The following is a 25,009-nucleotide window of genomic DNA, read 5'->3' as shown; positions in this document are numbered from 1 at the left end:
GCCCTCCTTGGATATCCATTAACAGTAGGTATTTGCTGAATGTGGAGTAGGTAAATAGCCAAAGGTACACTAAAGGAGGGAGGGTAATTTTGGGGCTTTTTGTTGGTAGAGGAGGGTGGTCCATGCGTGATAAAGCCCAACGCTAACCACACAGTTTGTGCTGCAGAGAGTAAATAACCCTGTCCTGACTCATTTTTGCCACTGCCTATCGCAGATCAGTTCCACTGAAACTACACCCTAAGTTTTTTGGCAGGAAATTCCAACTATTTCCCATAAAGGAAACTGTTCTTTCTTCACTGTCTAGGAAAATGTACTTTAAACATATAAAACATATAGCAGTTAATTTTTTTCCTGAAGCCAACGCCTGCTACATCATGTCCATTCCCAGTGCTGTCAATCATTATCCAGCCAGCATATTGTTCAGAAGGTGGAGCTGTCAGGCAGGAGGAATAAGAGGTAAGAAAAGGAAGGCTTCTGCTTCTTGCTGATGCCAAAGGTAAGTGAGATTATGTCAAACCTTTAAACAGAGTCCCCTTTCTCTGCCCCACCCCCTGCTCCTATATAACATGTGCTGCATTTAGCAACACCTGCTTTTACCCAGCCGGTGGTGGGCTGTGTGTGTCTGCTTCTCACCCCTGCCAATGGATGCTCTTGCTGGCAGTCCCCTTGGATGGCTCTGCGTGGGTGTCACCGTGCTTTTTGGGATGACCGTCCTCTGCATGGCCAAGAAGAGCCCGGCAGAGAAAGCAAAGGTGCTGGTCCAGAGCCTCCTGCCCGCCTCGCTGGGGCTGCTGTGCGTGGCCGCGCTGGGGGCTGGCGGGGGGCTGGTGGTGTTCTGCGCCGTGAGCCTGGTCTCCTCCGCGTACCTGGGCGGCAGGATGCTGCTGCCCGTGGGCGACAAAGCTGTGCTCATCACAGGTAAGGTGCCGTAAACGCGCTCTGGGAAGCAAAAACTGGCTTTTCTTACAAGTGGGCTTGAAAACTTTGTGTCCTCAGGTTAGGTATCTACGAAATGCATGCTCGTAAGGTTTCCTTTTAATTTTTTTTGTTTTCTCATTTTATTTGCTTTGCCAGAGATGTTTTTCCCAGGTAAATAAGTGTTCTGAAATTAAGTAGAAAAGCATCTTAATAGGTGCTATTATTTTTTAGTGTCTCATTTAATCTTTACAAGTAGCTTTTTAGACATGCTTGTGAAATTAACTGGTGCAAAAGGCATAAGAATACTTACGATGGTCTAATTTTTTAGGAGAGACGTTAAATTCTGGGAGCCCTGAGAGCTCTACGTTCATACGTTACTTTTGTTTACTTGAATTTGTTGCGCTGATTACGGATGTACGGTTATCTTTTGGCATGCGCATTTATGCCGTGCATAGTGTGTATATCGTGCATATATTTCAAGACACTGGTTTGGTGCCATTTCTTTGAAACGATGTATGAAACCATTTGGGAGTAATTTCCTTCACTAGCAGTGAAAGTTCAGAGCTAATGAATTCAGTCTCTATTAACACTCTGATCTACTCAAACCCCACTTTTAGTTTGCAGGGATGGCATTTTTGTAGTTTTATGGCTTTTCTCCTGTTTCTTCTAGAACTTTAAATGTTGTTTATTTGTGTTAATCAAACCTTCCAACCGCGGTGGCTGCCAACTGCTTCTTGCACTGTTAACTTGCTCTTTTTTGTTTTATTTTCTCTGGAAAGCCTGAATTAAGTTGCTTTGGTTTATATAGCTGTTTCTTGCAGAATTTCATTTTGTTTTATAAGGGCACCTGGAAATAATTTAGATTTGCCTCACAAGCGTTAATACAGGGATTAAATGCAAAAGTTAAGAGAGGACAAGACGAGCAGCATGTTCTCCACTTGTGGTTTATCTGCCAGCTGGGGTTCTCCCTGCAGGTGCATCAGATGAAGATGGGCATTGGGCAGGGGGGAACAGGGAGCACACCTTTTCCCACCCCTGCAGGTGTGGGGCTTTCGCTTGCACTTGGGCATCTTCTTGCCTTTTTTAAGACTGCAGTTTTTCAGGAAAGAGCACTCTCAGAGCTTACCTGCTCTAGAGAATTTGAATTAGAGCAATATAGAGGAGTGAAGAACATTTGGGTATATTCCAGCAAGAGAATGTGCTGCAACTGTCCTGAAGAAACGCAAGTTTGGACACCTCTGACAGACGACGCGTCTGAGAAGGCTCTTCTTGGTCTTCATTTGAATCCAGACTGGTATGCAATCAATCAAACCATCCATCAACTGAAACAAAGGTTTTAGTCAACACATTTCTTGGTTAAATTGCTCTGACTGTAGTGCTCTTCCCCATACCAACAGTGGGGTGTGTGTCTGCATGTGTGTGCAGGTGCAAGGCGCATTTAAATCAATTTAGGTGTCCAGTTTAGACAAGACCTGAGGCAGGCAGTTAATGGGAAATGGTGATTTTTTTTTTTTCTTTTTTTTTTTTCTTTTTTCTTTCCCTACCATTTTCAGCCCCTCAGGGTTGTGGAATGCTGCTGTGCTCTGGGCAGCTGCCACTTAACACTTGTGAGGTGGCTTTGGCAAGCGGCTGGAGTTGTCTCTGTGCTTCTCTTCTTGGATTTTGTCAAATATTGTTCTGGTCCTCTTTGGGTGTCCCTTGTACGGGTGCTGCTGTGCGTTATTTATTTAATCCAGCAGTTCAGGAGAGTACCATGATAAGGGAGAAGCTGTGCCCAGTTGTCAAAATGCTTTTTCACATGAGTAACTGTGGGCATGTGAGCAGTCTTAATGTCACTGGTGAAACATTTCTATTGATCCTCTTGCTGGGAGTGGGCGCTTCGGTATCCTTGAACAGAAACACTTTAGTGCAAACACTTCAGTGTAGTTTGGTGGACCTAATAGCCAGCTTCCCTAAGAATTAAATCACCGTGAAGATATGAAATAGCAGGAATTATAAAATTCTTGCCGTGGTTATTCTCTGTGCAGTGGGATGAATTTCTCCAGTTAACTTGGTCTTTTCGTTCTTGAGGTGTGACTTAGTGTTTCTGATGCTCAGTGTGAGCTGATGATAAATTCTCAGTGATGATTCAGTTGCTGTCAGTAGTGACTGCATTTCTTACAATAAATCTTCTAATAATTCACAAATTGTTATTTTTGACATAGAAGCAAGGGGGGGTTGGGGGGTAGCAATTCTCTAATTCTTCCCCATAGAGACCTAACTACTGTTTGAATTTTATGAGTTGAAGGGTAAAGTTTCTCTGGACTTCAGTAACAGATCTGAAACTCAAATCAGCCTTGTTTTGATAAAAGCTGGGGACAAACCCAATGTCAGGCACAGATAACCACAGCTTTTTATTTCTTCTCAGGGTTGCTACACCCGTCTCTAGTTGTTGAGCACTCTGCTCCTTCCCAAGTTTAAGGTGCGGTGTAAAACTTAAGTAATATGTAGCTCTGTGGCTGTGTAGTTGCTGGGAAGGATGGAAAGGGAAGGATTTCATCTAGAAACAGGATTTTTCACTAAAAGAAAAAGAAGGAAAGACATCCCACCCCACCCCCAAACTCAGAAATCTGTCGTGTCTTTGGGATATTTGCAGGCTTCTTCATGTCTCTCTAGGGAATTCCAAGAATGCACTTTTGTTCTCTTTCAGGTCAGGGCTGTGAGAAGCTAGGTGTGATATATGTGGTGTTCTGGTGCACCTTCAACAAACTGCAGGCTTCAAAAATGCCAAAATTGTGTATTTTTTTAAAAAGAATTAAGTAGAGCATGAGTAATTCTTTTCAACACCTTACACTGATTGATCCAGGTGTTTAGTATGTGTTTCTTCCAAGTCATCTGGAAGTAATTTTTTTACCTTTCAGGACTAAAGCCCCAGTTAAAACAGACTTGAGAAATGAAGATCTAGCATGATTAAGATGAATTTCTTCAGCAGTCAAATTCTGTTGTCTGTGGATTTTGAGTGCAGGAGCAGACCTGTGAATGGCGATGCTAATATCCGCCTCAGTGTGCCAAAAATCATAAATTAACCCTGGTAGGGTTAAGTAGGGAATATCGCAACTCTTTCACAAATGAGGAAATAGTAAAAAAAAGCTGGCAGAGTCCCAGCCTGTTATCCCTCGTTTAGGTTTCCAGTCGTGCAGACGGGTTTGGAAGTTGAGCATTTATGTAATAAATGGCTGTTGCAGGAGATGGCCAAGCCTGGGATAGCTCCACGGATCTTGGTGCACATCAGCATCCAGGAGCTTTCTTTGCTGTGGTTGGAGCGGAGGGTGCAGTGCTGTTTCTCTGTAGATGAGAGGAATGGAAAACAGAATTAAAAAAGACACCAGGAGAGAGAACACTTAAAAGTATCTTAAGGTAGCGGCTGCAAAATACTGTGTCAAAGGGAGAGACTTGAGAATCAATGGCATTATTTGTCAAATATTCATCATTGTTACCTGGTGGGAGGAATTGCACAACCACGATTGCAAAGATCATTGTTGTGTATTTGCTCTAATAGTGCTTCCTGCATTTGGTAGTTCATTGCTTTATATGGACAAAGTTTGGGAATAAGTTTAGGGAAGAATAGAGAGGGTAAGAGAAATTCTGATGCAAGTTTGCATAAAAAAAAAAAAAAGCTGGTACTATTTGTCTTAGCCTAAAAATGCTATTCTGAAGCTTTCTTAGGCTTTGAAAGCATTGAACTCCTTTGCAGGTAAAGAAACAGTTGCTCAGCTTTGGCTTGGTGGCAGCTTGTGACAAAAAAGTATTTATTAGAAGGATCTGGATGGTAGATACTTGAATAAAATGATGCTACTTCTTTGAATTAAGAAATATAACCCAACAATTTCTTTGAATTCCGATGCCCTGTAATTGCTTTGTCCATCTGAGATTTAAAATATTTTTGTGTTTTTTCTTGGGTGTTTTTTTCCCCTGGATACTTTCGTTACCAGGTTTTAGCCTGAATATTTATATAAACCCAATCTGGGATTTTTTTTCTTCTGTATGTATGAAGTAAGTCTGTCGGTGGTAGAACATGAGCTGGTGCCGTCGTCTCTGAGCCAAGAGGTCTATCAATCTCTCTGGAACATGCAAAGGTCCAGCTCCTCAAACCTTCAGAGCTGAACCTTTCTTCCTGTGGTCACGTGTATTTCAGGGACTTTATTTCATCATCTTTTGGGTTACATTTGCATGTATTTCCAATTTATTTTATTTTATTTTTTTTAGATGATGGTTTAGGACAGACCTACTTTTCAAGTGTCTTTTTGATGCTTTCAGGAAGCGACACTGGGATTGGACATGCACTGGCTAAATACCTGGACAGCTTAGGTTTTGTTGTGTTTGCTGGGGTTTTGAATAAGGACGGACCTGGAGCTGAGGAACTGAGACGGACCTGTTCTCGGAGACTCTCTCTCCTGCAGCTGGATATAACCAATGCCACCCAAGTCAAGAAAGCCTATCTAAAAGTCTCAGAGAAGGTGCAAAATACAGGTATGGCTTTTTTGCCATTATAATGGTGTACTAATGTAGCTGCATACAAGGTGCATCTCTTACCTGTTGGCTGCATCATGGCCTATGCGTTCAGGTAATTTTCCTGCTGCAGTCTCTGGGCAGTCAGGGTATTTATATTGAGGAGTCCTGCTGTCTGGGACATGAAAAATGGTGATGACTCTTCAAGGAGGGGGTACCGTGTATCTGTATCTGCAGATGAGCTCTGCTTTGATCTGGAGGCACCATTCAGCTCATCAGTTTAATCTTTATGGAGTTGACTTCCTGGTGTATAGCAGCCCTGTGCTCTCTCCTTTTCCCAGGGCTCTGGGGAGTCGTGAACAACGCGGGCATCCTGGGCTTCCCTGCTGACGGCGAGCTGCTCCCCATGAGCACGTACAGGCAATGCATGGAGGTGAATTTCTTTGGGGCTGTAGAGGTATCCAAGACCTTCTTACCATTACTTCGGAAATCCCAGGGGAGGCTGGTTAACATGTCCAGCATGGCAGGTGAGCTGAACTGGCGGAACAGAAAAAACAACTAACTTCCTTGGCAAAAATGCTGAGGAAGGTGTCAGTTGGCCTTGCTTGTCAATACACCTAGAGAATTGGTATCTAGGTAATAACTGCAGGTTTTTCTTTTATCTGGGAGACTATTCCCAGAAATCAGCCCTTAAAGCAGAAGATTTTAATAATGCTAAAAATATGCTATTATATAAAAGACAGTAAAATTCAGATCTTGTATTATAGATGCTATGAGTGATAGCTCTGTGAGCTTCCAGAAAGGTAGATGGTAAATCACAGGTGTTTCTGTAACGTGTTCAAGCAGAAGTCTGTGGCCGTCTTGGTTTGCATGTCATTGAACCACATTGCAGAGATGCCCAAAAGCTGTCTGCCTTTTCAGAGACTGGCTCTCTTCCATTTGGGCTGGCTACAGCTAAAGTTTTTGACCGTTTTTTAATATTGTAGGTTAAAATTGAAGTGTATGTTCATGACATTTTCCATTTGTAACAGTCTATAATAAAAGTTGGATATTTCAGGTGGGCAGCTCCACCTCTACGCTCTTGTAGGGCTCAAGTACTGTAGTTAAAGTGAGAAAGCACCATGCTAAAACACCTGCTGAAGAGAAACGTTCAGTTCTTCAAGAGCAGAAGGCAGTTTTATTTTTTTGCTGTGTCCTATGGCTCTTTCCAGAGTGCACAGTCATAGGGCATGGGCTGCTAATAATCTGGGACCTGAAGAGACTGTGCGTTTATATTTCTCTAAAAATATTTTGGATATCTTCCTAAAAATACTTTAACCTAATTTATTAGCAAAGTGGTATTTTTTTAAAAATTATTAACAGCATATAATATGCTTTCTGGTTTTGTCCCATAAATTGGATCCTGTGCTCACTATATATATGCCTTTATAACATGACCTTCTATTCTAGGACGGCAGCTGAAATGCTAAGATGTAGGAACTGAACTAATACGGTCTCTGGTAGCCGACAGCTGAGGAGCAAGAATGCTCCTTTGAAAATGAGACCTGCTAGAAGCAGGATGTCATGATGCTGGAAAGTATTTTGGTTTAAGACCTCTTAAGGATTTATGATATCCTCTGCTTCCCAAATTTTCCTTTGTCTTGTCTTTTTGGACCCTTATTTCTGTGCACTCGAATCCTGCTGTATTGCTGAGGTGGCTTGTGCAAGCATTACTTTGTTTTCATGGCTTATGTTGGGGATGTGGCCTCAGCCTGCCTTTGACGCTACCGTCTCCTGTTTCCTTTTTATAATCTTAAGTATGTTTTGTATCTGCCTGTCTGTGTTTATGGTTCGTTGCTGACAGTTAAAGAAATCAGGACTGAATTATCAGAAGGACCTTTCTGGTGCTGCTCTGCCCACCAGCCCTTGCAAGCGCAGAGACAGAGGACAGACCTCTGTTTCTCTGAGCACCCAAGTGAAGCTTACGCATTTGGTGTTTTGGGGCAGATGTCTTAATTCTTGCCGTGAATCCCCCAGCTGCCTTGCAGGGATAAATGGAGAGCTTCCGTGTGCTGAATAATTTGCCCTTACAGGAGCTGATGATGAGCCTGCTTAAACCATAGCTGATTGCACAGATGTTCTTGCACACGAGCTGGTTTGGGTAAATAGCTTCCTCTTAACGCAGGGTCTGAGGGTCCTTTGGTAAAACATTAGCAGAAAGGTTAGCGAGGTCTAGTTGTGCTGAATCTATTCCCGTCTGTGTAGAGCTAATTTAACTGGACTCGGTTAGCCTGACCTCAGAGGGAAAGAGTGTGCGGTTCAATTGGCTCAAACCAATTGAAACTCAAACTTATTCAGATACATACAGAAGAATAATTAACATATAATTGGCCCGAGCTCTTCAAAGGAGTGACTCTGTGTAAGAAGCTCCTGTGATACCTTGGTGGCTGTGGTACAAAACCTAATAAACGGCACCAGTGGCTTACCTGAATATTCCCCTGTGTTGAAGTATTTTATTTTAAAAAATTCAAATGCGTGGAGATGAATGTGTACTGTTTGGAAGGCAGGCTGTGCTGGAGGATGTGCCCAACTGCCCATGCAGGCAGGAGGAGCGGTATGCCTCAGGGAGAAGCGTTGCCCATTCTGTTCCCTCCTCCCCGCTGTGCCAACAGAGGCCGTGGTGGCCGTGATGACCCCTAAATCTGGCAGTGATACTCTGTGCGGTGATAACACCAGCCTTGTGGAGAAAGCGGTGGGGCTGAAGAAGGGAAGATGCTCAAATCAAAGTGTCTTTGGATTTTTCTGAAGAAGTGACTGTCAGTTTTTTGGAACAGAGGAAATCTCTGTATTTGGAAGATGTTACTTTCTGGAAACTTTTATTTTGTAAACATACGGATTTATTTTAAATTCACCTAAAATACTGGCTGTTTTCTATCTTTTTCCATCTGAACAAACGCTGCTGGGGTTGGAGAAGATGAGATCTAACTGTAGGCAGGAGATCTGCTTCCATGATGGGTCTTAGAGAGTCCTGTCGCCTGGGCAGCATGATTCCAGCTTTGGGTTGTCCACAGAGATTTCCCCCACTCTTGCTCTGTTGTCTCTGGTCTTTCTGAAACTAGCTGGAAGGAACTGTAAGATAAGTTGGCTTTATAAAACTAGAATTGAGATTACTTACCCTGTTGTAACTGTGCTTTATAGTAGGAGCTTGAAATTCGTGTTACAGTCACAAGAACAGCGGCATTAACTTATTGCTTCATTATTTATATGGACTGAAACATTATCTGTGTTTCTGAAACCAATAGTCATAATTTGCAGCAGTTTTATCCTTAAATGCAACACAGTTTATTTTTCTGCCATACGAGGTGTCTTATCAGGTGTTACTGAGCGTAACTGCTATAAGCAACTGCTAATTTACAACTTTCACTTTTTTTTAACCTCCAGAAAGAAATGATTCCCTCACTGACTTGTCTTTAACCTCAGTGAGAGCCGCGTAATTTTGGTTGCACTATAATCTTCCTTCTAAATCACGAAAATAAAGGCTGGAAAGAGCCGCTGTTGAACTTTATCATGTTTATATTGCTCCTGCAGGAGGCATTCCACTACCGAGGTATGCTGCATACGGTGCATCAAAAGCAGCTCTGTCCATGTTTTCGGGAGTAATGAGGCAAGAGCTTTCCAAATGGGGAATTAAAGTTGCTGCAATTCATCCATCAGGCTTCCGAACAGGTTGGTATTTGACATTTTGGGTAGTTCTTTCTGCCTCGCCTCTCTCCCTGTAGTCCAGCATCCTCAAACGGAGCCCTGAGTGATTCTCAGCAGTCGGACTTTTTTCCCATTCTTCAAGTTGGTTATGGAAATTAAGATCCGCATTTTTGGGGAGAGATGTTGCCTGCAGTTCTGCATGATGTCTGCCTCCGTCTTGTGAGTGTAGCGTTTCTCCTGGGCAGAGCTTTCTCGTCGCATTGAGATAGGGCAGTGTTCAGGCAATTGGTGCCTTCCCTTTGCTCTGCCTTTGTTGAAGTTAACAAACCGAGCATCCCAGTGGGGTGATTTGAGTGTTACAGCTTGCTTGTCCTGTGCGAGAGATTCAGGACTCGCTGTCAGTCCTACCTTTTTCGATATCCGAGCTCTCTTTATTGAGCTGCTCAGTCTTGCATCAAAGTGTCTGCAGCAATACCTGTCATCCTGCTTAATTGCTGTCAGTATTACCCTGTATAGTCTCTGATCTCTCCGCTGCTTGCCTCTGCGCGCCTGCTGCGTTCTGTCCCAAATCTTCTTTCTCCTCCTTCCACTGCTCTGAGCACTTTCTGCAGAGCCCATCCAGGTTAGGCTCATCTCCTGCTGCAGGGACCCTTGCTGCTGGGAGCAGGGTGGGTGTCACGCAGGTCCCTGCTCTGTGGACATGCCTGGGAGCTACCTGGGGACAACATCAAGTCCCACTGCTGCCTACTCGGCAAGTCCTGGCGACTTCACGGGGGCAATTTTTGCGTTGACGAAAAGGAAAATGGTCTTTTTCATCAAACCCGCTGCCTTGAATGCTGAGGGGAGGGGGCCCTGTGGGGTGCTGGGCTCTGACAGCACCGGCAAGGTCAGTGGCACCCACCCGAGGTTTTATCTTCAGGGCACTGCTTAGCTCTAGTCAGGCTCCTGGGTGAAAACTTCATGCATCGCAACAGCTCCTGGTATTTGAGACTTAATATTTACGTCAAGATTTTTCTTTATTTGCAATGCTTAATTCACGATAGTCAGGCAATAAATGCATTGGAAAAGCCACTGCTTTCAATCCTACATGATGCGGGGGGGGTGGGGTGGGTGGAGATTGTATTTATTTATTTATTTATTAAACCCTGGCCTAATACAAGCCTTATCCTTCATGAAACTAGTTATTGAAATACCAATGTCACTTGTGAAAGGGGAGCTTAGCACTTGGCCAGTCCAAGTGAATCCTGTTTGTCTTAGTTTGCCTGTCTTTCCTCAGTCATTCATATCTGTTAATAAATACTGATTAGAAACGCTCACAAAATGAATAAGGACAGAATGGCGAGGCAGGGAAAATAAATAAAACAGATGATGACTTGGCTGTGGAGCGCCTTTTTAGGTAGAGCTGGTAACCTAACAGTGCATAAACCCCCTGCTTTACACGTAGTCTGTGTTCATGCCTTCCCTTCTCTTCCAGGTAGAAGCACTCGCAGTGTACCAGCTGTTTTGTCGGTTCTTCACTGACCCAGTTTAGAACAACTGTGAATCAGCGTGGGGGTGGGGAGCAACTTACTAATACTTACAAATGATTTTTTTTTTTTTAATTCAGCCCCAAACCCACTTGCTATCCTGTGATGTTGCTATTGCAGGTATACAAGGCACATCTGACCTGTGGGATAAGAAAGAAAAGGAACTGATGGAGAACCTTCCAGAAGACACAAGGCAAGACTATGGTGAGGACTACGTCCTGGGGCTGAAGAGCTACCTCCTGCACATGCCCGCGTACTGCGATGCCGACCTGTCCCCCGTGCTGAACGCTATCCTGCACGCCTTGCTGGCCAAGAGACCACACGGCTTGTACACCCCTGGCAAAGGGGCTTACCTGCCCCTCTGCGTCTTCTGCTACTTTCCTCTCTGGTTCTATGACTTTTTCATTAGCAAGATGCTGAGTACGGAGCCTGTCCCAAGGGCGCTGAGAACATCAGCAGCTGAAAGCAAGAATCTCTAAGGTATCCATCAGCATTTGTCTTACTTGAGGAGATGACTGGGGAAAAACTCTGTTTTAAAGACACTGCTATTTATTGTACTGTATTTGTTAAATTACATTTACGCTGCCTTACATACAGAGGTAAATCTTTGTGTTAAGAGTAACGTTCAGGCAAAGCAGTGGATGAACAGAAATAGAAAGCTATCCCCAGATGGGGCATCTTTGGAGGAATTTCAATGATTTCCTGATGTCTTTGTATCCTGCCTTCTCTGTAAGGTATCTCATGAGGTTGTATAGTTCCTGTCTGCTTCAAAAGGCACCACCAACACGCACAGATGTATAACCTGTTTTTTAAAACAAAAAGATCCTTGAGAGTTAACAACCTTCTTAAACATTATAGGGAGTTGAATATATTCCTGTCATTGGAGAGATTTAAAAATGTCTAATGCAAATGTTTCTCTCTGCAGATTCAGCCTAATATGGTGAGGTTTTCTTGGTTCTGTTGCTGTCGGACCTGAGAAACGATTGGCCTTTTCCCCCCCCGGCAATTTTGTGAAGTATAGTTGTGATGTTTATAATGTGTCCTCTTTGCTAGACTAAGCAAAATAAATTAGTTGGGGGGGGGGGGAAACGAACAAAGACAGATCAAGACCTTCACGAAGAAGCAAACAATGTCCTTCCTACGGTATTAGAAAAAGTAATAGTAAGTATATCAGCTGCTAATGTGGTGCGACTGTCTTGGTCATTCTGTGCATTGCCTGTATATGCCTGCGCTTCTTTAATTATTAGTAAACTCTGATCCCAGTTCTGCTTTTTGTACAATTCCTTACTCGGTTCTAGGATTATGAAGAACTCATGTTTTTGCTGTCTTCTCCTGACACCTTCCTGTGTCTCCTGCTGCTTTGGGGAGAGTTTGTGCTGACTCCTCTAATATCAGCCAGTCTTCAGGTTGGCTTTACTGGAGTTCAGTGTCCATCTTCTGATAGATTTTGGTCGCTCCCCTTCCCGAAATTCCTTCTGGGAACAGCAGGTGCCCTTCCTGCGCCCTATACCGTAAAACCTTCACCAATGCCAAGAGGTCGGGCAGCTCGCCTATGTTTTTCCTTCCCTGCTCCCTTTTTGCATTGCCCATCACATCCTCAGGCTTTCAAAGGCTGTGATATTTTCAAAGAAAGCCTCGTTCCCCCGGGTTCCCTGGTTTGGCCATCTGCCCTGTGCCTTACTTTGACAAGATGCATTTCTTTTCCAATGATGAAAAATCGAAAGTCATTAATTCTGGGCTTTAAATGTAAATGCACTTTTTTTCTTTTCCTTTCCTTTCTGAGTGACTTCTAGTCTTCTGTCATAATCCCACTCCTGTGATGTACTCTTGCAGTCAACTGAACAAAATCACAATTTAATTTGCATCTGTAGTATTTTTTCCATCTCTTTTCTGCATCTTTGACATCAGTGCGAGACTCCTGTAAGTGCACAGAAGGATGCCCAGCAGACTTGGCCTGCCATTTGAATTTGTGCCCCCGTGTGGAAATCCTCCTGTCCTCTACGCTTTGTCATGATTACTGCTTTTGCTACTGAGGCTTATCTCCTTGTGAGTTTATATCAGTCGTAGAATCATAGAAACACCTAGATTGGAAGGGGCCTTTCAGATCATCTAGTCCAACCGTCAGCCTAACTCTGACAAAAACCATCACTAAACCATATCTCTAAGCACTACGTCTACCCGTCTTCTGAACGCCTCCAGGGATGGTGCCTCAACCACTTCCCTAGGCAAGACTTTTGCTTTCCTTTCAGAAAGTGCGACCAAAAAAGTTTTTCACTCAGAAAATCTGGGACTGTTTCTAGCTCTCTGCCCACTTCTTCCATTATTTCCCAATTTTTTTTATTTGTCAGCAAAAGTGCATAATAAAAAAAAAAAGTAATATTTAGTAACTGGATTGTTGTGACGCTTTTTCTGTCTCATCTCACCTTTTGTGCTTTTGGGGACTGGTGCTACAGCCCCTCCCTTCTGGGGTGGCCCTTGTTCCCACAGTGGGAGAGCACCCAGGAGGAAGGTGACTGGGGACCTTCTCCAGGGAACGGGGACAAAATGGCAGTCGGTGCCTTGTTTCAGGCGGGACACGAACCCAAGTGGCCCAAGGGCAGCTTGTGAGCTGAAAGGAAAGGCGGGTGCAACAGGGTGCAGAGCCAGGGCTGTGCTGGGCGGCAACCTCTGAATTTTGGCTACGTTCGGGATGAGGGAACTTGCTGCCAGTCAGCCTATCTCCATCTCGGACGGACGTGGTTGTTTTTCACTTAACACCCAATTTAGACGTAACTTAGGTGGGCTGGAATTTTGCCTTTAGGCGTGTTATACATTATGCAAGCAAAATTGCTCGTAGCACACAGTTAGCTGTTTTGTGTAGCAATGTTCATAATCTTTAATTGTTGCTTCGTTATTTGGCTGTGGTTATAAAATGTAAATTTTTTTTCTCCCCTTCACTTTTTTAATAGGAATATTGTCTTGCACGTTGCAGACATATTAAAGGAAGCATCTACATGGAAGTTTTTTTTTGTTTTGTTTTACTTTTATTTCCCAGGAAATCTGTGTTCCAAATAGTCATTTTACATCTCTTCACCTAACTACAGAGATATTTTAGCAAGTCTCAAATAATTGTGGTATCAAAGATTGTTACTGCTTTGTTCCTACAGGGAGCTTACTTTGTGTTTTAAAGATATTTCTGTTGTAACACGTTATTGAATTATGTGTCACTTAACGGGCTGTCGTATTAGAGGTAAATGTCTTTTCCTAATGGCCCGCATTGCAAATATCCCGAACTGTGAGACTGGGAGAATTGCAGAATAAATTGTGGGTGTTTGTGGCCGACGCGCCCACGTGGATGTTAACGCTGATGGTAGCGCGTGCTCTCAAGGACCAATGTCTAGGTGTTATGCTCCTTTGGTTACCAAAAAGGCTGATTTTAATACAAAACTATTTTAGGGGTGGGAAGAGAGGCTGTTTAGTTCTAACAGGGGAAACTGGTGTATTAAAAACGCCGAACTAACCACCGTGATTTGGGCCTATTTTCAAAGACAGCATTTCTAACAAAAAGCATATGGCATGGAAAAAAAGCATCCGAGAACCTGGCGGTAGCCCTACAAAAGGGCTAATAAATAACGCTTTAAAATGTCACTTAATGCCCCACACTAATCAAGCGCGTATACATTAAAAAAACCACGTGTATAGTTTAAAAGGGGTTATATGCTGCAGAAATCATGATTAAAGAGTAGGTTTTATACGCATCCTTCTGATCCAGCCTCTGGAATGCAGGTTGTGACCAAGAAGTAAATGCTGTCGGATACTTTTTACCAAGCAAATCCCTGGCTGGTGTCCGGGGGCTCCCACTCTCCTGCTCTGCGTTTATTACTCTGGCTGACATCTGTTCTTACTTCCTGTGAAAAATTGATTTTAAGATATCTAGCTTTGGTGAGACAAAAGGTGAGTTATAAAGTCACTTGTTTTTACAACTTCTTTTATTTTGGGTCTATTTGTCCTCTTTACGGGGCCCCTGATGACAACCCTGTCTAATGCGTGCATCTAGCACTGCCAGCTGGGGGAGAGGGGGAAAATATCAGGTGTCTTTGTGGTTGTGTCACTGGCTGGCTGTGGCGGAAAGCCAAAGTGGGGAAGTTTTGGTGGCCACCTGCCAAAGGACCATCTCAGCGTTTCAAGAAGTGTTAGTGTGTGGGACTGTCCGAGTGGCTGGAGGTAAGGAAAAGGGCTGTGGAAATTTAAAATGCGTTCAAATGGGAGGTCTGACGGTGGGTTTTGGGTTGGATAAAGCTGCTGGTGTGGGAGAGCAGGGAGCTCTGTGTCACTGGGGGTTATGGACTCTGGTGGGGACAGGGATTAGTCCTAACGCAGCTTTCAGGCTCTGTGGGGGGCTGAGCAGCTCCTCCTGTTTTATGCTGGCTGCCTTGGTAATGTTTATGCACAGCGTTGTTCAAGCTAAAGCCCATCGATACAGCATCAAACACCTACAGGAAGCTCAAAGCCCTTTTTCCAGTAGTAGAGGCCAAAAGCGGGGATGGGGAGATAGGGAAGAGTCACTTCTTCCGATTTAATGAGTGTGAACAGAAGCTTAGTTATTTCTAAACTAAAGTATTTAAAGTTTGACTATGTGACTTTTAAAATGACTTCTTCCTGTTAAGATATACACGAATAATAGAAAACCTCCAGATTTTGCCAGTATGAGTCCCAGCTGTCCTGAGAAGAGGAAGAATAACTTTGTGAGTGTGTGCCCTAGCGCATGTGTGAGGATTTCTTTGTTTATAGTTGACTAAGAAAAGTCAGTATAATTTTTGTATCTGCTCTTTGTAACAAGAGGCTGCTTCCAGGGAACTTCCAGATCTCGGTGATGTCAAAACACAGCCGGTTTTGCTCTAAATTAACTAGTCTGGGCACAGCATTGCACAGATACAGCTAAAATGGGTCACATTTCGTTTGCTTGAATCAGAGTCTACATCTGGCCATCGGCACCTACCTGTGCACCAGTAATATTTACTGCACGTTCGGGGTAAATGTGTGAGTTTGGTCATTTTTCCTAAAGAGACTGGTTCTGGGATCCTTCCTGGGACAAAACATTGCCTGGTTTAGCCTTTTTATGGCTTTCTTTCAGAAGCCAGCTGGATTCCCAAAGTGATGCAATGCCCAAGCGTGTCGTGCGTGGTGGAGTCGTCATATTTCTAGGAACGCTCAAAGAAAATTCCTTTGAAATAAAACTCATGCAGGCTTCAAAGGAAAAGCATTCAAACAAAAGATCTTGGCTCTTGCAAGGAAATTAACAGGAGGGTGTTGTGTTTTGGTTTTTTCTTTTTTCTTTTTTCTTTTTTTTTTCTTTTTTGTTTCTTAAAAGCGTTAGGGTGCATAAATGGAAAGTATTGCCACTGCCAGGAAACACCCAGCGCGGTGGATCCTGAGATGCCTGAGGTGCAGTCGCTCCTGCTGAAACTTGTCAGCCGCTGTAGTGCTCCCTGGAACGCAGACACCCTCGTAGGCTGTATTTCAATAGCCAGTGCCTTTGTCATCCGAGCTGAAGATTAGAGCTGTTGCTGTTCAATTATAGACGTATTGTGGCAACCTTGAGGCGGTGGGCTTTTACTATGATAAAGAGAGGTAATTGCCTTTATTTTTAAAGCATGACCAAATCATAAATCAGGAATCACTGACATCTGATGAAAGGAGGCGACTTCTAAATCTCTTTAATAGGATAAATGGGTTTTAAGCATGTTGTATAGGTCATTGTAACCTAAGCTAATGAATCTGGCTTTAACAACCTGCATAAAAGTAATTATGGTGATATAAACAGTCTCCACAGGTTTAATGCCTGGAATATGTAGGTTAAACTATCCCTGTTCATCTTGTTGCCTTTAGCTTTTGAAAGAGCATTGAACAACCTGGAAACTAACCCTGTGAGTTAAGAATTTGGATCTCGCCAACTGCCGCGAGTGAGAAAAGTAAGGATGGCTCAGTGGTCAAAGGGTGGCTCTCAAATCCCCGTGGAGTCAGCTCAGCCTTTGCTACTAGTCTGGTAAATCGTGAGAGCTCTGGGAGGTGCAGAGTCTGTAGCTCTTTCTACAGAGACTTTCAGAAGCGACCTCTTAATTAGACTATTTTTCTTCCGAGAATTTCACACCCCGGCCATGTTTCCACCCAGCCCATCTGGATTTGGGATTTTCCCCTTGTGGTGTAAGAGGACATGTTTCAAACTTCAAAATAAGAGCTGAAAGATGAAGCAAAGATCAAGTGGTGTGAGAATGAAAGATCTAAAGAAAACAAAATGGCAGGGATGGGTATATGTGGCAGGCAGCAAAGGCAGTGGAGGAAGGAAGGAAGGAAGCACGGTGACGCTCAGGAAATGGGTTCGAGCAGGTTCAGCTCCGTTGGCATGTCATGCTCGGGTCACGTTGACCTATCCGTTGTCTTCCACACCTCCTCCACCACCGCCTCCAACACCCGACTTTAAAAAGTGTTTTTTATGAGCCTGTGAACTGTGAAAAGCTAATTACTTTGAAGCCTTACTTACATTACTGGAGTTTTCTTGCACCCCATCCCACAACACCCTGGGATGGGAATGACCTGCTCCAACATGAGGGGTTGCAGCAAAGATGGGGTGGATGCTCCAAGCTTGACCTGCTTTGTGTGGTAATGGGAGAACCTTGTCTCTTGTTTTCGCATCCCTGGAAGTGAGGAGGAGATGTTGGCAGTGGGACAATGCACCTCAACGCTCCGATTCTAAGCCTGCGCAAGTCTGGCAGTGCTTACTTCTTTGCTCTCTTTCTTTGGGGCAAAGAAAATCACGCCGTACTCTGTTTCATAATGGTGAGGAAAAAAAAAAACCATTATTGCCCTTTAGTCATAGTAATTTCCACAGCAGCAATCTGTGAAAGGAGGCCTCGTGTCTGTGCTGGGTTTCCTGTGGGCGTGCACTGTCAGCAGCAGGCGCTGACACCAATCCACCCGCCCGTGTGGAAATCTCTGATGCGTGTATGACACCGCGAACAAAGCAAACAAGAAGGAGATGTGCATCTGAGAACGGCCCCAGGGTGATTTATTCCCCTGCTGCGCGGGCGAGTCCTACCTTTTCAGAAAAAGGGGTTAGAAATCACTGCTATGGCTTCTGCATATCTCAGAAAGCATCTTAATGCCCTTTATTTTTCAAACAAACTCAATTCGCTGCCTGAAGGACAAACTCCTAAGGGGATAATTTAATTAAAAAGATGAATGGGGGAAGACAGAGCAAACATGATACAATTATTGTGTTTTAATGTATGTATAGCAATGTAATCATGTTGCATGCTTGGCATAGATGATTTAAGGGAACAAGAGGCTTAAAAACGTGGCGTTTTTGAAAATGTTTTGTCATGAAGAATTGTGTTAAAAGTTCGTGTTGGGCGTTGGCTGTTTCGCAGCTTCATTTGAATTGTGTGTTCATGCAATAGTATCGCGTTGTTTGTACCCCTTCACCCCAGACGTCACCCCGGTGATTGCAAATGTGTTGCCTTAGGTGGTAGACTGGGAAGTGGGGTTCTTAGAAGAAAAAAAACCCTAAACAAACAACGACAAAAAACAAAACCAAAAAAACATCCCCCAAAAGGCACCCACTCACTAGCGGTGACCCAGAGACATGACTTTGGGCCGTGCCATTGCTCCCTTCACATTTTTCAAGTGTTCCCAAGGATAGGAAAAGGCTAATAGTAATAATTAAAAAAGGATAGATGTTAAAAACAAGAAGATAAATGATTCTGCTCAGCCTACTGCTTTAACATAGAGTGTGGAGAAGGAAATGGGATGTGGTGAAAGGCATAATGGATGGCTGTGTCCGAGGGGTAGCAACACGGCAGCCCAGCTCCAGCGGCGTCCGCTGAATTGGAGCATCAGGCAGCGAAGGAGGGCAACGTGATGGATGTGCCAGGTAGAGCTTAAAGCCAAAAATCTAGCAAACTGGCTTTGTGCGATGGAGATAAAGGGAGCTCCCGGCTGGGGAGAGGTGGTGTCCTCACCCCTGCTGAGGTGCGGCGGTGGGGAGTGCTGCGTCGAGGGGCGGGGGGCTGCCTGAAGCGGCGTTTTTGGGTTTGCTTGTTCGTTTACTTGTTTGTTTTGAAGTCTCCTGAAAGCATTGCTAAGCAACAGAGATTTTTCTCTGAAAGGAAGGGAGGAAATCTGGACTTTCACTCCAAAGTTGTCCGAGACTTTCAGTTGCAATACGCAGTGTCTGCACCCTGCTGTCTGTCTTTTAAGGGATTAATGACTTAAGAGGCGAGTCTTTCTGTCTGTGCGGAAGGGATTATGGAGGTGTTTCCTGACTCTGTGAGCTGAGGGGCAGCTCTTGCAACCTTTTGTGTATCTTACTGCAACAAAAATACCCAGTGCCAGCAGAAAATATTCAGTCCAACCATTTTGGTGGGAAATGGCTTAGAAGTGCCAAATGCCTCTGGAAGAGTTAATCTTCTACGTAAACATTTGCACAGCCTCCTGGTATCCACTGAAAGTAGGCATTGCTTTTGGTTTTCTCCTCTTTACTCCATGGTACTTGATCGGTTCAAGAGGATGCTCTGTTCTGGCAGCGTGTGAGGAGGGGAAGGGGGCTGATGAAATAGGGCTTTCCTGTGGTTGTGCCTCTATTGAGGTTTGGTGGTCTCACGTTCCTGGGGTCCACGCGTGCCACCGTGGAATCTGGTTCCCCAGAGCCTCTGCTTAATCTCGATCTGGGCTGGTCTTGAAAAGTCCTCACTTCTTTGCTATTTGGCGTGCAGCAACGCATCCGCAACAGTGGAAGCAGGATTGCTATGGCTGACACAAAGGGACAGCCGCAGTAAGGCTGATCCTGGCTCTGCTACAGCTGGTGGCAGCCGTGAGGTACCTGGCAAGGTCCTTCCTGGCCGTGTGATGTACCTACCCAGGCCTTTTTCTTTCCAGAGTGACATTACTACTGTTCGCTCACGCAGGACAACGCTCACCCATCAGAGCTGTGTCACAGCTGCCTCCACCTGGCAGCTCCTGCGTGTATTTATCTCTAGGAGTGGAGTCCCTGGGAGCGAAGGTAAGTGTTGGCTCTCCTGCGGGGAGCGGGCAGTTGGATCACGGCCATCAGAACGCCACTGGCCGGCGTGCCGCTGTGCCGGAAGGCTGCCAGAGCACCAGCAACGCCGGCGGGGGCCCTGGGCATCCAGGACGGCCGGGGCTGGCGTCCAACGCGAGCTGGTATTGCAGGAACCCCTGGAGATAAAACAAATACCTCCACAGAGAAATGAAAGCCCTTCAGGCTCGGTTTCTTTAATCTTTTGAAGCCCTGTTGTAACCTGGGTTGTTCCTGGTTCTTAGTGGATGTTTCTACATGTAACAAATTCCTGGTGCAGTAATTAAGTCTTCAATACTGAAGCGTTTAAGTCAAGTGTCTTAATTTTTACGCTAATGAACTGGGATTCCCCACGGATTGTCACACAAGCTGTTTCAGCGTCACAGAAATCTCCCCGTGCCAAATATCGCTGGCATCTTTGGGGACGCAGTAGTGACAGCAGTTTGTTTCTCCTGTGACCCCTCCATGCCGTCGAGCTGTTTGCTCTCCGCTCGTGTCAAGGTTGACTTGGACAATCCAATTCCCTTTAGGCAGTGGAGCTGGCTGCTAATTTTTCCCATGAACAGTTTTCCGCCCACTTCCAACCTAAACCAGCCGCAGCTCCTCTCTCTCCCTGATCTGATTTATTCAGAGACAGCAGCATGACTCGGGACCGGTGGTAAAAAGTGAAGAGAAGGTGTTGCTGGGGCACAACAAGATGTTGCTGGCACCTCGGTGCTGGTGCTCACAGGGCCCTGGGGGCAGGACCTCGCTGGCCAACGCTTATCCGTAAAAAATCCCCATTCAGACAGCAAAACACGCTGCTGCCTGCTCTGCTCTGACCGCTTCGATAACTCTGTTTAGACAGCAATCAGAGCCAGCAGCTCTTTGCCGGCATATTAATTAGGCAATTTACTACACTTTGCTAAATATTTACAGCATATTTTCACCTGAATTTTAGCAACAAATCCTCTCGTACGCAGAGATGCTTTGGGCTGTGAGAAAAGATGCAACACACTGGAAAAAAAAAAATAAAATCCCAAGGATCCTGAAAAGTCATGCTAGTTTTACCCAACGTAAACATCTCCTCTGCAGCTGAGCTATGGTCTCTTTGACTCCAATAATCTAATTGGTGTAAGATTTAACAGGGAGACAAGGAGGTGATTTAGTCGTTTTTCTGTTGTAGTGGGAGATGAAGAGGCAAATCAGGCTGGAGTGGAGTGGAGGTAACCACCTGGAGAACAGGAGGGAAAGCAGGGATTTCCATGGCTGAGCTGCGTCTGGGGAGAGCGGCGCTTTGGGGACGCGGCACCTCACTGTGCGCTGCCAAGAGGGAGAGGCGAAAACGGTTCCTGTCTCCAGATGATAGAGGTGAAAATGACGGGAAGCAAGGGAACGCCTCCTGGCGCGTTGTGAGGAGCTGACAGGAGGCAACTCATGAGGCATCCTGAACGCCAGGCGCAGTAAATTCGGAATGAGCTGCAGGACATCTCCCATCAAACCCACCGCTGCCTTTCCAAGGAGCCAGGAGACGGCCTTGGCCTGGTGAACGCGACCCGCACGGGCAGGGGGGTACCGAAGGCTTAACTCGGTAACACTGACCTGCACCCAGCCCCCCGACCAGACTGGTTCTTACTGGTGCAATAATCTCACAGCTCTGGAAAGCAGAGGAAAGTCTCTGACTTGGCAGCTTCGAGGTCGTGCATTTTGTAGAAAGGTTGTGCTGTTTTTATAAAAAATAGCATCATTGCCCTCGTATGCATTTTTTGTGTCTGGACAGGCACCCAGTTGCTGATATTACAGCGTCAGACCTGCAGCAGGTAATTCTCACTGTCTCCATCGGGCTACAGGTAGTTGTTTGTGATGAGCAAGTCTGGGCTTTTTATTTTCCAAAAAAAAAATTAGTTTTGTGCACTCCATGAACATAAACCCGGTGATAAAACCAGCAGGAGCCAATCTGAACAAGCCACGGAGGTGGTTTGCAATCAGGCACGCCGTACACGCTGTCCTAACTTAAAGCCTTAATTAGTTTGGAAGAGAAATTAACTCTGCAAAGTTTCTGTCTGGGCTGAGGCGAGTGAGAAGTGCCAACCATTCAACCTCCTTGCAGTCACAGGGCCTCCCCGCCTTCAGCTGAACTCACTGAGCTGGGGCAACCAACATTCTCATCCTGAGTAAATGCTTACTGCCAGAAATACTTTGAATGGGATTCACAGGGCGTTCTGATTAAAATCTGGATCCTTGCAAACAACAAAGGCCAAGGGGGGGGAGGAAATAATAATACAAGGCTTGAATTCGCAAATGAAATCATATTTCATGCATAATTCAGAAGAAATTGTGAAATCTTCCTGGGCATGAGAAGCGCTGCGGTTTCATGCGCATGCAGCTGGGTGTCCAGAGTCTCGCCAGGGCTCCTCGTTTGTTTATTCTCATCAAAAAGCATTTTAAGGGGAGGAAGCCCAGCCCCAACACCAGCAGCCACAAGTCTTGTGGTCATCTAATGTTCATCTGGGAAGCAGGAAAGGTCTGAAGCCCATCAGCCCCTTGGCAGGACTTGGCTCTTTTTTGGTATGTCTGGTAACATAGGTATGAATTAAACAAAGCCAAAGCAAACATGAAGAAATGAGGAAAAACTGCCTCAGCTTACTGACGCGAAGGTTAAAGTGGAGACAGCTCTCCTCCTTCTCACCTAATCCCTTCCTGACAGTGGGCTCTTGGTTTCTTTCTTTGTGCCCATAATACCCCTCCGGCTGTATCTGGTGTAGAGACCCCCATCAGAAACCGTTAATTAAAGTGCATCTCTCTCTCCGGAGCCCTTACGCCCCTCTCTTAAGTCCATCTAGGCAGATTCAGTTTTTCACCTTGAAACTTAACTTTGCTTCTTCTTTATCCAGGAGGCCGTCTGGCTGTGCTTCTTAATTAGATGGCTGAGTTTTATTGTTTCAGATCTTATCCAGAAACACTATTTTTATCAATTCTGCAGAGATTCAGAGAAATAATCTTAATATTCCATGATTTTTCAGCAGCTGCACCTGGGGGCTTGTCCGATGATGGAGTTTACGCAGCCAGAAGGGCAAGTTGTTCTGCAGTTAAGCAGGAGATGCTATTGTTGCGTCGCAATCTGCCATCTGTCATGAAAATACAGCTGAAAAGGCAGAAAGGGTGGAATTTGCAGCATGGTCGCATCCTTGCAGTGCCTGCCATCCTCTTCGTCCCGCAGAAATACCTCTCGGCTTCAACAAGGCGAGATTGTGGTTGGCCAAAAGTGATGGATGTCTGTGAAGATGGCCATATGGCAGTCAGCGATGGATGGTTGGACATCTGCGTGCTAATGAATGATATGGGCTCCTCCCGAAGTTACTCCCCAGGTGGCAACAGGAGAGGCTCAGCCTTTCCGTGTCTGGATGCACACGATCCTGTCATGGACCGAGTGGACAGGGTGCGAAGGGAAGGGAGAACTGAAGATTGTCACCAAGATGATCTCATCAGACACAGTAATTCCTGCAAAGCCAGCTTAGCCACTTGGCTAAGAGAAGTGTCTAAGCCACTTTGAGGAAGCGTCTTAGACTTCAGAGCAAAGTAGTCTTTGCTTTATCTCATACAGAGACCCTCAGCTGGATCAGACGAGTGAATTAGGTACAAACTTTGGGTGCCAGTAGACACCGCTGAAACGCCTACTTACAACAACCAGAAATAGGAGAGCTCCTGGGATTCCTGGCAGAGCTGAGCTGTGTCCCCTGTCCTGGCTGTGAGATTCAGAAAAGCGAATAGCAGCTCCAGCGTCTCCCCTGCAAAGTGCTGAGAGTGAGATTTATTTTCTTTCTGGGTCTTCAAATCCCAGGCAGCTGAAGGAATGATCTGACCTTGCCACAGATAGTAAGGCTTCATGGTGTGCACCGGGACACGCCGGGCTCTTTCTACCTGATCTTCTTAAGTGATCTTCTAATTGAATTTAAGATCCAATTAATTTAATGGGCTGTGCATGCCAATATTTTGAAATACGTTAATGAGACTTGGGAACCTGCAATTCCGTGCCTCAGAGACGTAAATGCCTGGTTCCTGCCCCTGAGTCCACTGAGGGGCTGATCCACGGCATCTGGCGTGCGGTGGCTTCTGAGCGCGTGGCTGTATGAGATGTACCTGAGCCCACGCCGTGCGCCCGCCACGTGAAGCTGGAGGCACTTCTTCAAAGGTTAAGAGAGTTGGAGTTGTTGAGCCTGGAGAAGAGAAGGCTCCTGGGAGACCTTATATTGGCCTTCCAGTACCTAAAGGGGCTCTACAGGAAGGATGGTGAGGGAGTCGTTATCAGAGAGCGTAGTGATAGGACACAGGGCAACGGCCTCAAACTGAAAGAGGGTAGATTTAGACTGGATATCAGGAAGAAATTCTTTACTGTGAGGGCGGTGAGCCCCTGGCCCAGGTTGCCCAGAGAAGCTGTGGATGCCTCATCCCTGGAAGTTTTCAAGGCCAGGCTGGATGGGGCTTGGAGCAACCTGGTCTGGTGGGAGGTGTCCCTGCCCAGGGCAGGGGGGTTGGAACTGGATGATCTTTAAGGTCCCTTCCAACCCAAACCATTCTGTGAGTCTGTTAGTCCTAATGTCTCTGCCACCAGACTGTTCTCACCTCCCGCGCGGCAGCAGCACTGTTCTTTTAGCAGTTGGGCTTGCCTGCATTTTCAAGCACGAAGCCAGAAGAAAGCTGGATAATGCAGTCGGTTTAAATGGACCGGTTCACTTAAAAAACCCTCTGCTAATTCCTGCTGTTTTCCAAGCTGATAAAAAAAAATAAGAAGACAGTAACTTACGCCATTGTAGACAAGTAAAATAGCACAATTAATTGCATTTTACATTTTTTAAACCTCTTGCAAAATTGCAAGAAGGTTTAAAACTAGATGAAAGGATGGGAAAGAGACTAAGTAATAAGAGGTAGGATTTGCCTGAGAACATAGTTTTTGTTTTAGTGGGACATACCAGACATCTCTGTGTAGGAAGGTATGTACCGGTTTCTTTTTGCTTTTGCTGGATGTGTAGAAAGGGAATGCCACTCGGCAGAGAGCGGGTAAGAAGACAAAGTTATTCTCAGCTGTTCAATTTATTCTGCTCAGGGCTGTTACAGCTTCTGCCAGCTGGGGATTGAATTTACCATCCTGGGAAGGCATGAGAAGTTCCTCCTGCTCCTGCAGACCATGGCGTGAGCTCCAGGAAAGGAGACGGCACCTTCTCGAAGGAGCGCGTTCGCCAGCCTCCCACGAAGGCAGTTTGCCGCGGGGCTCGGGGTCCCTGCGAGGCAGGGAGCTGCTGACGGTCTGTGGGGCTGGTTTTCTGCTGCAGTGCCTTCAGCCAGG

The 25,009-nt window shown here is 45.3% G+C and overlaps 1 protein-coding gene across 2 annotated transcripts; it reads left to right on the top strand.

Moving 5' to 3' along the window:
- The first annotated feature begins 222 nt into the window (after positions 1-222).
- On the top strand, positions 223-11,875 carry HSD17B2 (hydroxysteroid 17-beta dehydrogenase 2). 2 transcript variants are annotated; one of them, XM_074582837.1, is made up of 6 exons: positions 223-456; positions 5,215-5,427; positions 5,748-5,933; positions 8,974-9,111; positions 10,734-11,093; positions 11,539-11,875. In XM_074582837.1, exons 1-5 carry the CDS (start codon positions 309-311, stop codon positions 11,090-11,092), a joined length of 1,044 nt encoding a protein of 347 aa, XP_074438938.1. In that variant the 5' UTR covers positions 223-308; the 3' UTR covers position 11,093; positions 11,539-11,875. The 2 variants fall into 2 exon arrangements, with proteins under 2 accessions (XP_074438938.1, XP_074438937.1); XM_074582836.1 differs by lacking the exon at positions 223-456 and adding an exon at positions 571-918.
- Positions 11,876-25,009: the final 13,134 nt, after the last annotated feature.

Source organism: Larus michahellis, chromosome 4 (assembly GCF_964199755.1).
Source record: "Larus michahellis chromosome 4, bLarMic1.1, whole genome shotgun sequence".
In the NCBI taxonomy this organism is placed as follows: domain Eukaryota; kingdom Metazoa; phylum Chordata; class Aves; order Charadriiformes; family Laridae; genus Larus; species Larus michahellis.
Note: the sequence above shows the minus strand (reverse complement) of the source record. Positions and strands in the feature narration are given on the sequence as shown.

Coding starts and splice junctions, on each gene's coding strand:
- HSD17B2 (XM_074582836.1), top strand. CDS start 642: ATGGATGCTCTTGCTGGCAGTCCCCTTGGATGGCTCTGCGTGGGTGTC. Junction 5,428..5,747: donor AGAGAAGGTGCAAAATACAG/GTATGGCTTTTT, acceptor TCCTTTTCCCAG/GGCTCTGGGGAGTCGTGAAC. Junction 9,112..10,733: donor TCCATCAGGCTTCCGAACAG/GTTGGTATTTGA, acceptor TTGCTATTGCAG/GTATACAAGGCACATCTGAC.